The sequence below is a fragment of the Bombina bombina genome, chromosome 9, assembly GCF_027579735.1.
Source record: "Bombina bombina isolate aBomBom1 chromosome 9, aBomBom1.pri, whole genome shotgun sequence".
Lineage (NCBI taxonomy): Eukaryota > Metazoa > Chordata > Amphibia > Anura > Bombinatoridae > Bombina > Bombina bombina.
The window spans coordinates 222,238,438-222,251,660 of record NC_069507.1 but is presented as its reverse complement, the minus strand read 5'-3'; the positions used below and the strand labels follow the sequence as shown (position 1 = coordinate 222,251,660).

The window sequence follows — 13,223 nt, the reverse complement described above, 5'->3', positions numbered from 1 at the left end:
AAACTGAATGGATAATAAAGGGATTATTAAAAATTCTGGCGTAGACTGTCCCTTAAAGTCAAAAGCCTTGTAGTTAGGCGTTATTGATTTTAATAGGTTGTTAAAAGTGATGTTAAATCCTAGCATTTTTGAAACGCTAGGATTTTATTTGCAGCATAAACTCACTGCAAATAAAGGAACTTTCAGCATGAAGTTGTTTTTTTTTTTGTTTTTTTTTGATACTTTACTGAAAGTCCCCTTTATTTATAGCACTGGAAAATCATACCATTTCAAAAAACGGTAGGATTTACCATCACTTTAAAAAGGTTTTCTAACAAACTGTCTTTAGGTTATGTTTGCAACAAGATGCTGCTGTTATAATCTTCTAATTTAACAGAGTACAAAATGAAAGGCTGTACCCTTAAAATAAATTCACAAGTAAATTAACCCTTTGAGTGCTAATGACGGCTCTGAGCCGTCACAGAGTTTCTTACTCTGGTGCTAATAACGGCTCAGAGCCGTCATGAGCACTCTCCCACCTTGAGGCAGATCTGGGGGCTCCTACCCTGGCGATTGTGCCTGTAGAGTGATAGGCATCCCCGGGGCTTCACGTGATGCGCGGTGACGTCACGCACAATAACGTGATGACGTAACCGTGCAACTTTATTTATACTTAACAATGTCAAGTATAGGAGGAGGGGGCATGCTGCTTAGAAGCCTGTATCTCAGGCATCTAAGCAGCTACAGACCTCCAAGAGACCCACTGTTGAAAAGGTAATCGCCTAACCTTTCCAACAGCGTAAGTCTTGGGGGTCTGTAAAAAGTAAAAAAAAAAAAAAAAAAAAAAAAAAAAAAAGGAAAGTGCTTAGCACTCAAAGGGTTAAATGTATATTAGCGTTATATAGTCGTTAATTTTAAAATTGGTAGAACCAAAAAAAAAAAAGGCAACTGTGCAAGAGACATATACTCTATATGGATTGCACACTATGTTATAAGCATGTTAAGGAACTCAAAAGCAAAGGATATGGAGACGTGCACTAAATTGAGAAATTTTTCCTTAAAAATTAGCCTATTTCAAATGCACAGGGCATTACAAATGGCAAAGATTTTTTGCAACATACTTTAGCTGACTCAAGTGTTTTAAAACTCACTTTTTTCCATTTTATTTTTTTAAATGATAATATGCAAAAGACGAACTGTCAATATAGACGTAAATCTAGAGCATGCTTATTTGGCACATTGTCACCTGCACTGACATATGTAACATTTAGAGCCATGCACAAGAAGTTTTAAACTTCTCTTATTAGTAAATATACTCAGACTTGCTATACATTATAAATAATGGAAAATAAGTTATTCTTGTACATTCTGTTTCGGACTCACCAGCTTATTGTAGAATGAAACAAAGCCATACCCTTTGGATTTTCCTGTTGCCATGTCCTTCACAACCCTAGCATCACTGTAAAGAAAGCAGAGTCTTCTAAGAACAACTGAAAATGAAGCCACGTAAAGAATCAAAAAACTAAAAGGAACCACACACACTGTATCATGAGGATAATTCTCTTTCCTAGGCTTTTAAACTTGTATTATCGCCTAAACGTTAATACTACTCCTGCTGCCTTCCGTAAATAATGTTTCCAAAAACAAACAAAATAAAAATAGGACAATGTTATAATCTACAGCATACTAATATTAACATGTAAAACATGCAACCTAACATTAAGCTACACTTTCTAAATTTACAAAATACAATAACTTCACAAAGCTTTAAAATAAATCAAATCTATTCTACAAACTACAGTGGGCTAAAACCAACTGTGTAATTAAATTCTAGTAAACCTCACTGTTTTACCATGCATTCTCTAATGTCTTCTGCCTAGAGATACAGAATATTAAATATATAAAAATTGAAAAAAGAGGAAAAAATAGGAATTAAAAAGGCATACATGGCCTGTAAACAGATTTCTTTATTTTTCTTGGTCAATTCTTTATCACCATTTTGGAGTTTGGGCAGCTGTAAATTTTGAAAGATTGACATTTTCAGAAATTTAAGAAAAGGAGAATAAAACTAACAACAATACTAAGCACACCAGTACAAAAACAACAAAAAAAAATAAAATAAAAAAACTTACACAGAAATGTATTTTAGTGAGTTAAGTTAAATGATTGGAAATATAGAACTTTACTGAATATAGAAGGTTAAATGTAAATAATATAAAAATAGATATATATATATATAAAATATAAGAATAAAATAGAAAAGGAGAAAAAAAAAAATCTACAACTGAGTTCCAGTGTGCACAGTTCCTTGCAGTTAGCCTTCAAGATCCTGTCCATTCTTATGAGCAATTCTGCAAAATAATCAGAATGCTATTATTTTTAATGGTGACTTGGACCCAAGTAAAAACTGCAGGTCTTCAGGTATAAATAATGTAAAGCGAGAAATTCTTAAACTCTTCATAATTGCAAACAATACTTACCATCATTTAGAAACAAACAGAAAAAGAGAAACCCATACATTGTTAAAAAAAGAAATGTGTAGAACACATGCATTAAATTATAGTACTCTGCAAGATTTTAAAATGCACTATTAAAAGGACCATCAGTAGAATCTAAGCATACTTTTCTTTGTATCAATCTCTGTACACAATTATGGGACACTTTGGACGGGAAGTGTTCATCAGCCAGTAAATATGGGTGCAAAGTAAAACTACAGGCAGTCCCCGGGTTACAGACATTCGACTTAAGTACAACTCGTACTTACAAACTGATAAAATAGAGCTTTATTGCCAATACTCCTAATCATGGATAACCCGAAATACTCAAAATCCAATTGTCACAAGGACAGAAAGTGATGTAATAATGTGAAATTTTCTGAACAGGGTCACATACAGCAAAACAAACTTTTCCCTAAGCTATCCAAAACTTAAAAAAAAATAAAAAAAAATGTTGGCTAGAGTTTCACCGGGAAAAAAAGTGCCTCTTCCAACTTACATACAAATTCAACTTAAGAACAAACCTTCAGAACCTATCTTGTTCGTAACCTGGGGACTGCCTGTATAGTGCTAAGCATAACTTCCTCTAGTCCACTAAGGCTTATTTTGAATTCACAACTTTTAAAATTTGATATATAGTGTGTCAGCATTTTTTTATTTAATCAATGCAATGCCATGTTTTTTTTAAATACAGTTTTTATTAGTCCTATTCTGCTTTAAGAGTGAGGTTTATGATGAATGCGACCAACATCGTATGGCAAGAATCACTTCATGAATTACAATGAATGTATGGAAACTAAAAGGTTGTCAAAGCTCTGGAAAAACTTAATGGTTTTCAACTTTTGGTAGAGGTTTTATATTGTTTTGCTTCTTTTAAAAAGGGATATGAAATCCAAATGTTTTCTTTCATGATTCAGATAGAGCACGCAATTTTAAGCAACTTTCTAATTTACTCCTATTATCAATTTTTTTTCCTTCTCTTGGTATCTATTTGAAAAGAAAGAATGTAAGCTTAGGAGCCAGACCATTTTTGGTTCAGCACTTGGGTGGCGCTTGCCGATTGGTGGCTAAATGTATCCACCAATCCGCAAGGGCTACCCAGGGTGCTGAACCAAAATTGGTCGGGCTCCTAGACTTAAATTCCTCCTTTTTCAAATAAAGATACCAAGAGAAGGAAGAAAATTTGATAATAGGAGTAAATTAGAAAGTTGCATGCTCTGATTCATGAAAAAACAATTCGGGTTTCATATCCCTTTAATGCTTACACTATTTTTTTATTTTTTTTTAAATAAACTTGTTTTCAAGTAGGTTAGGTAATCTGAGTGTGTTCATGCTGGATAAGCATGATAAAAAAATGTTTTCCAAAGGGCACTCAAGTATTCGATACATGTACTGCCATTAAAGGGATACTGAACCCAATTTTTTTATTTCATGATTCAGACAGAGCATGCAAATGTAAGCAACTTTCTAATTTACTCCTATAATTTTTTTCTTTGTTCGCCTGGTATCTTTATTTAAAAAAGCAGGAATGCAAGCATAAGAGCCGGACCATTTTTGGTTCAGTACCCTGGATAGCGCTTGCTAATTGGTGGATACATTTAGCCACCAATCAGCAAGTGCTACCCAGGTGCTGAACAAAAGATGGGCCAGCTCGTAAGCTTACATTCCTGCTTTTTTCAAAAAAGATACCAAAAGAACAAAGAAAAAATTGATAATAGGAGTACAATTAGAAAGTTGCTTAAATGTAAATGCTCTATCTAAACCAAGAAAGAAAAAATTGGGTTCAGTATCCATTTAACCTTCCATGACTGTCCTATTACAAATGCACCACATGCTCTTTACTGTGAGAAAAAGATGTATGTTTTCGATCAAACAAAATATACAAAACTAGCATTTATCATATATAAACAGTCCTACAAAATCTAATACACAATATCTACTGATGTATATAAAAAACAACATTGCATGGTAACTTAAACAAGGTTAATTATATAAAAATTATGCAAATAATTGTTGAAGAAAAAAATAAATCAAAAAGTACTTACGATATTTTGCCAAAAGGTGCAAACGCTGATTTAATATCTTCTGTGGTGATTTCTGGGCTCAAATCTCCAACAAATACATGGAAGTGATCTGCAAGGGAAAGTCATTTTTCTATTTAAATCATGTGATTAAAAAAAAGTTTAATAAAGAATTATTACAGAACATTACTTTTCTAGTAGCTAAACAAGTCAATCAATACAAAACATATTTTAACAAATTGTGCTCTCCTGAGAGACAAGGGCCGAACGTGCTTTTGCACCAAAAATGTGATCCTAAAAAAGTGAACATAAAATCCACTTTTACAGTGGTCAATCTTAACTTACAAATGGCAATATAAAGATTTGTGTTCAATTACAGAAAAGTATTTCAAAAAGGGAGTTGAAAAGACTACAAATACATACTAATCTGGAGCATTCGTACAATTCTTTTGCAGGAACGCTTACGATTAATTTTTATTTAGATAAATGATAGAGAGAATACCAAGGAGAAGCAGCCTAAACAGGACATGGACTTCTAAATGCTAATCGCCAAGAGATTCTCTTAACCCCTTTTCTGCTGGAGGGGCCTGCAACAAAAAGGGATTAATAGCACCATAATACAAAGATTTACTGCCACATCACTTTTGTAACATTTCAAGACAACCCTGAGTAACAAAAACAACAACTTTATTATTTAATATTTTACAAGCTATGTGCAATGTTAGCACATCATAACAATTACGTACTGGAAGTGTCTTTTTTCTGGCTGCTGGGTGTGGTTGCCCAATTTACTTTGACCTCCTGAAGGGAAGAAAAAACAAAAACTAGGGTTAATCAAAATGCAAAAATTAATCCCAACTATAAATGTTATTGTTTAGCAATGAGAACATGCCAAAACATCTTATTTTTTAAAATAAATTTTTATTAAACAGGTTTAGAATACAAATCAAAAGATACACAGGTCATGTAAAAAAACATATTGCTCAGTTCCATCTGGTTGCAATAATAGAAATTCAAACAAGAAATACAGCTTCAACTGTGTATCTAAGGGACAATAGATGTATGGAATCAAAAATAAGCCTCAGAGAATACTAACATTAGCAGCTGCTTGTCCGAAACTTAAATAACCTTTTTTTAATAAGCAAAAGTAACAAAGCAGTAAAGAAATATGAAATAAAAAGAAAAGAGAAGAGGAAAAGTAGACCTAAGAAGAGTAGGGAATAAGGTTTGCGAGCATCTTACTGGCCAAGAGGAGCACATAAGAAAGAGGGGTATGGAAGACAGTTCACAGCTTTTATGTTGGCGATACGTCAGTATCGAAAGGCCCGGGTTAAGGTTGTAGTTATGGTGGAATTTGCAATGTTTCCCAGTAGAGTTTTATATTTAAAAACATGTCATGTCTATTCTGTTTGAGGTAAGAATATTCTTCTCCTCCTTCGGGGGATCCTGTGACTCTTCAAAAGTGTAAATTTTACAGACTTTGCTTTATGGTATGAACTTTAGTCACAAAGAGTTAAATAACAATCTTCTTATGTTCATTCCGTTTGCTAACGGTACACAGTGATATATTGTGTGACTTTATTGTATTCTTTATTTGCATCTGTTTCAATAAAGCTTGTATAAAAAAAGAAAAGAAAAAAAAAAAAAAAAAAAAAAAAGAAAAATATTATTCTAATGAAATGAGTTCTTGTGTTCTAGCTGCCCATTCTGCAATGGTTGGGGTAATATAAGATTTCCATTTCCTGGCTATTAAGGACTTAGCTCCACTTATGCACATCTGGAATAGGGAGATTCTAAGCTTGCAGGGAATTTTGGGCTTGCCATTAAACAATATAATCATGGGGTAAGATTAAATGTAGTACCAGATAGTGGGTGTAGGATTTTTTTCCAGGGATTCCCAAAAGGTTCGCAGGCGAGGGCATGACCACCATATATGCGATAGAGTCCCCATGCCCCCACATCCCCACCAGCACTGGGGAGAGACCTCGGGGTATATTAATTTCAGTCTGACAGGAGTCATACACCAACTCGAAAGAGTCTTATAATTCATTTTGAGGATCTGAGGAGATGTCGAAGATTTGCAGGTAAAATCAAATAGGTTGTACCATTTTTCTGGGGTAATATCTATGTGCAGCTCTTCTTGCCAGGATTGAGTATGTCGGTAGTGTTTTATGTAAACAATCATCTATAATTCGTCTTGACAGGGCTAAGGTTCCTCTCGAGGGAGTGCCAGTCCTACAAAGTTTCTCAAATGGGGTAAGAGGGCGTGTGAGCTGGAGACTATGGGGGGGGGGGGGAAGACACCTAGTAAATGTTGTAGTTGAGAATATTTCAGCCAGTTAGAGAATGTACCCTCTAGAATCCCTGCCAAGTCTTGTCTAGGTTTAAGTTTCCCCTGAGAAAGAAAGTCGGTCAACGGTGATGAAAACCCTAACTCACTATAATGAATGTCGCCTAGTGTAAGGTGCATACCCAACAGCAATTCTGTGTTTTGGAAAATCGGTGTCATCGGGGAATGTATTGAGGATATGCCTCTCACCTGTTTAATTATGGTATCCCAAGTAGAGAAAATGTGCCTGTATAGAGGAGAAGACCTAGCTTTAGGGGGGCAGAATTTATCTTGTAACCAGCAAATTGGACCAACTTGAGGTGTTTTCAAGATATGTGTGTCCAGTGGAATCCATGCCTTATCCTGTGAGTCAGTATGCAAATTCAATATTCGCTGTATCACGTTAGCTTGATAGTATTGAAGTATGTGAGGAGTTCCCAGCCCTCCTCTATTCCTGGATCTATAGAAGGTTTGTCTAGCTACTCTCGGTTTTCAACCCCCCCCAGATAAACCCATTGAGAATAGATTGAAGCTGTTGAAGAAAGGCCGATGGGAGATGAATAGGGATGGTCTGCAATAAATAAAGTATTCAGGGCAATATTGACATTTTCGCGATTTGGTTACTTCCCCACCAAGAGAAATATTTAGTTTGCCAAGACTAACAATCGCTCAATATTTCCTGTAAAAGCGGGGTGTAGTTAGATTTAAAGAGGGATGAGAATTTAGGTGTAATATTTGCCCCAGGTATCTAATTTGTTCACTACTTAACTGATAAGGGCAAACCCGGGCAAGGGCAGAGAACTGAAATGGGAAAGGTCTCCAAAGCGCCGAAACTCATCCAATACGGCTGGGAGAGATATAGCGGGGTCAGTAAAAGATAAGATATCATCAGCATATAAACTTATTTTATAATTATTAGGGCCAATAGGTATTCCGGCAATGTTGCTATTCAATCTAATATGAGCTGCGAGTGGTTCCATCGCTATGGCAAAGAGTAGCGGGGAAAGGGGGCACCCTTGTCGCGTACCGTTACTTATATTGAAAGATTCTGAGATTATGCTGTTTACCCTAACTCTTACAGTGGAGTTATTGTATAAACTGAAAATCCTGTTGATCAATTTGTCACCAAACCCAAACCCCGCCAAGGTAGATCGGAGATATGCCCAATTCATCCTATCAAACGCTTTCTCTGCGTCGGTTGAGACCAGGACCACCTCTAAATTGGAAGTAGTAGCATAATCGATCAGATGGAGTGTCCTGATCGTGTTGTCCCTGACCTCCCGACGTGGAACAAAGCCTGCCTGATCTATGTGGATAAGATGAGGCAGATACTTACTGAGTATAGTTGCCAAATCTTTGCATCTGTATTTATCAAAGAAATAGGCCTGTAGCTACCTGGTTCAAGTGCAGATTTCCCGGTTCTATGTATAAGCATAATATGTGCCGATAAAAGATCCTGGGAAAAGAATCCGTTTTCATCTATTGAATTGAAAAGTCTATGGAGGTGTGGTGTTAGTATATGTTTAAATGTTTTATAATATATGTTGGAAAAGCCATCAGGTCCTGGACTTTTATGTGCCGGTAGGGAGTCGATAGCTTTCATAATCTCTAGGGAAGAGATGGATTCATCTAGAATAGCAGAATCCTCTTTTGTAATCTTAGCCAGATCGGCCTCTCTGATATATTCTTCCATATCTCTAAGATCCTCAGGGGTATTAATCGAAGGAAGGTTATACAATTTCCGGTAGTAGTCATGAAATACTGAAGCAATAGATTTACTATCTTGCACTTCTATGTGTTCAGCAGTATAAAGTTTTTGAACATAAGAATTAAGCGCTCTTTGGCGTAAAGCTTGCACTAAAAGCCTACCGTAGAGTTTCTTCAAAATGAAAGCGTGTCTTTGTGCTTCCTTTTGTAAATGTGAGTTAAATTTTAATCTTGCAAGTGTAAGATCACGGTTTATGATGGGGTCTAGAGGGTTTTGAAAGTGGGTCTGTTCTAAGACAGAAAGTCTGCTCTAGTGTACTGTATTCTGTTTTCTTACGTTTATTAAGAAGTGCTTTGTGTTAAAGAAAAATGCCCCTTATTACTGTCTTGTGTGCATCCCATAAGGTACTGGGGGAAATGGAGTCAGTCGCATTTATCCTAAAATATTCAGTCAGCGCCTTCGAAATTTGTTCTTTTAGTATTGGATCTTTTATAAAAGTTTCATCCAATCTCCAACAGTATTGGGAAAGTGGGGCTGAAGGCCAAGTAATGGTTAGTATGGTCATGGAATGGTCTGACCAAGGAGTTAGAGAGATTGTAGTGGAATCAACTAAATGTAAGCCGAGTTGGTTTACAAGAATGTAGTCAATTCTAGACCAAGACCTATTCGGTTGGGAGTAAAATGAGAACTTTTTTGGGGATGTTGTAATCTCCAGGCGTCAACCAGTGAGTGTGCTGCTAGTTTAATGTTAATGTTTTGTAACGTGGATATTGGAATTCCACTACGACCCTGGGAAAAGTCCATGAGTGGCGATAGCGCTACATTAAAATCGCCTGCGCAAATAACAATTCCTTTAGCTATTGTCAGGAGTTTATCCAAGGACTGCCTAAAAAAAAAAAAAAAACTTAGCCTGTGCTCTATTAGGGGCATATAAATTAACAAGCGTGACTTGCTGATTATATAAAAGGCCATGGAGGATAAGAAGTCTGCCCTCATTGTCCTGATGTTTAGTAACCAGCTGGAACAGCCGTCGTCTGTTAACCCCTTAATGACAAGTGACGTACCAGGTACGTCCTGCAAAAACTTGCAGTTAGTGACAATGGACGTACCTGGTACGTCACTTGTCTAAGAGAGTGCTGGAAGCGATCGCAATCGCTTCCAGCAGCTCTCAGGGTATTGCAGTGATGCCTCGATATTGAGGCATCCTGCAATACCCTTTAGAAAGCATCCGATGCAGAGAGAGCCACTCTGTGGCCCTCTCTGCACCGGTAGCGATGCGGCCGGTTCGTTGGTGGGTGGGAGCGCAACAGGGAGGCGGGTGGGCGGCCCATCGCTACCCGGCATCCGGCTCCTGTTAGTGCAATGTGCACGCCGGGTGCCGGGAGCGTGCGGAGGCGCGCATGCGCGTGCGCGCGCGCGCGGGTGCGCGTGCGCGCGCGCGATTACCTACCCACACTGACACCAATGAGTGGGAAGAGGGGGGAAAAATTAAATATATATCGGATCTGGGAGGGGGAGGGGGTTGGGGTATTGTGGGGGGCTGCTACACTACAGAAAAAATTAAAATGGTATTAAAAGATAATAAAAAAAACACTTTTTTGGGGGGCAAATTGGGTACTGGCAGACAGCTGCCAGTACCCAAGATGGCGGCAATTAGGTAGGGGAGAGGGTTAGAGAGCTGGGGGGGGGATCATGGAGGTTGGGGCTAAGGCAGGAGTCCATCACAGCTAAAACATTTTTTTTTTTTTTATTAAAAAAAAGAAAAACTCCTTTTATTTAGTACTGGCAGACTTTCTGCCAGTACTTAAGATGGCGGGGACAATTGTGGGGTGGGGGAGGGAAGAGAACTGTTTGGGAGGGATCAGGGGGTGGGATGTGTCAGGTGGGAGGCTGATCTCTACCCTAAAGCTAAAATTAACCCTGCAAGCTCCCTACAAGCTACCTAATTTAACCCCTTAACTGCTGGGCATAATTTACGTGTGGTGCGCAGCAGCATTTAGCGGCCTTCTACTTACCAAAAAGCAACCCCAAAGCCATATAAGTCTGCTATTTCTGAACAAAGGGGATCCCAAAGAAGCATTTACAACCATTTGTGCCTTAATTGCAGAAGCTGTTTGTAAATAATTTCAGTGGGAAACCTAAAGTTTGTGACAAAATTTGTGAAAAAGTGAACTTTTTTTTTTATTTGATGACATTTGGCGGTGAAATGGTGGCATGAAATATACCAAAATGGGCCTAGATCAATACTTTGGGTTGTCTTCTAAAAAAAAATATATACATGTCAAGGGATATTCAGGTATTCCTGACAGATATCAGGGTTCCAATGTAACTAGCGCTAATTTTGAAAAAAAGTTGTTTGGAAATAGCAAAGTGCTACTTGTATTTATGGCCCTATAACTTGCAAAAAAAGTAAAGAACATGTAAACATTGGGTATTTCTAAACTCAGGACAAAATTTAGAAACTATTTAGCATAGGTGTTTTTTGGTGATTGTAGATGTGTAACAGATTTTGGGGGTCAAAGTTAGAAAAAGTGTGTTTTTTTCAATTTTTTCCTCATTTTATATTTTTTTTATAGGAAATTATAAGATATGATGAAAATAATGGTATCCTTAGAAAGTCCATTTAATGGCGAGAAAAACGGTATATAATATGTGTGGGTACAGTAAATGAGTAAGAGGGAAATTACAGCTAAACACAAACACTGCAGAAATGTAAAAATAGCCATTGTCATTAAGGGTAAGAAAATTGAAAAATGGTCCGGTCATTAAGGGGTTAAAGAGAATGCCCACTCCATTTGTTTTGGTAGTATTATAAGAAAAGTATCCAAGGGGGTAAGTGCTGCAGGAACATGTAGGGGCCCCTTCTTGACAAAAGTGTGTCTCCTGAACAAAAATGTCACCCCCAACCTGCGAAACCAATTCAGGGCTACTGATCTATTTGTTGGGGAGTTGAGGCCTTTCACATTTTGGGAGAACATTTTCAATTTAGGGAGGGTCATGGTATTGTAGAAGTCCAACTATAGTAAGTGGCCAAGTCCCTGGTGAAAGTAAGGTGTCCAATTGTTTACCTGTGTATTCCCATCCATGGTGCATGCAAAGATATTTACAGTTTAATTGTGCTTCCTGAGTCATAGGGTGATGAGTGTGGGTGATGCGGGGGATGTGAGAAGTACAATAAAAAAGGGTGGCTCGAGGGACTTCCTGTAGATAAAGGAAGAAGTAAGTACTAAAAAAAGAAGAGAAAAAAAACAAAAGAATGAATACAATAGTCAAAAACATCAAAAATATTACAATTAGTTACAAACCTAACCTACCTGGAGGAGTTGTAAATAGCTCAATAAGTATGAGCTGTAAATCAGGGCTAATAGCATTCTATTATAACTGAGATATTAGAAATCACAACAATCTTAACTAGTAAGTGTCCTAGTTGCTTAGAATATACCGCCCTAGGGAAAAAAATAGCAACAGTGCAATATGAAACAATGACAAACCATGTTTAACATTACAAACAAACAGTACGATGTATCTCCTATATTGGAGATTCTGTCTCAGGTGGGTCACGTATAACATGGCTCCTACAGAGCTTTAAAGTCAGCTGACAATATATTACGGGGAGAGATAACAAGAAAAGTAATATTGGTTCAGCATACTACCATTTTGTGAAGTATAATTTTATCCAAGTATGATCGGTTCAAGTATAAGCGGGTTTACAACGTCAAAAGAACCGCAAACAAGTCAGTGAATTTCTACTGAGAGCTACACATGAGAGTTCCTTTCCCATACACCCCTTGAACTTCAGGGGTCTGATGCATTTTATGTTCCATTGGAAAGAAGCAGATGAACCACTTCTCAAGTGGAAAAAGAAAAGGATTAAAGCTCAAATGAAACCTGAGAGAACTCAAGTAGGAGAATGTAGAGCAGGAGCTTGAATAGCCACATTCACATCTTTTCTCGTTTCCGATTGACTGTTGTCCATACTGATCTTTGAGGTCTAGGGGCATGGTCATCTTGTTGTCGATGGTCAGGCCTGGTCTCGCTGATTTTGGGGGGTGTAGGTAACGATATGTTCAATTGTTTACAGAAGGGTTCAATATCCTCCAATGTTCTATAAATTAAATTAATGTCTGGGACCCGCGGACCACCCTAAGGCAGAAATGGAAGCCCCATCTGTACGGTATCTTTAATGCTTGTAGATGTTGGGTTAGATATCTGGCTTCTCTCCTTTTTGCTAATGTAAGAGGGCTTATATCCGCATATATTTGCAGTTGATTATCTTCAAAACAAATGTTTTGTTTTTTCCTGGCTGCGGTAAAAATCAATTCCTTGTCTTTGAAAAGCTGAAATTTCAGGATCACATCCCATGGTGGGTCTGTAGTTTTCGGAGGTGGTCTAAGTGCCCGATCTAGAGAGATGTGGGGAGAATCATTCACATCAGCAATGTGGTGAAACAGCCTTTGCAGATAATCCCCCAATTGGGGACGAAGGACAGCCTCTGGAATACCCCTAATCCTAAGGTTTTGCCGCCTTCCTCTATTATCCAGATCTTCCATGTGGGCTTGCAGATTTTCTATAGTGATACTTTGCCGATATGTCTGCCTGGAAAGTGTTTCAAGCTCTGAATTAACATATTCAGACCCCTCTTCTAGATATTCCATTCTATCTCCTAGGTCATTTATGTCTTTTCTGAGCTC

General features: G+C 37.6%; 1 protein-coding gene across 1 annotated transcript in view; it reads right to left on the bottom strand.

Moving 5' to 3' along the window:
• Positions 1-13,223, bottom strand: part of TIAL1 (TIA1 cytotoxic granule associated RNA binding protein like 1) — a 140,300-nt gene that overhangs the window by 70,830 nt on the left and 56,247 nt on the right. The window contains 3 exon segments of the mRNA XM_053692660.1: positions 1,363-1,438; positions 4,520-4,607; positions 5,242-5,296. Of these exon segments, the coding sequence (XP_053548635.1) occupies positions 1,363-1,438; positions 4,520-4,607; positions 5,242-5,296 (219 nt within the window).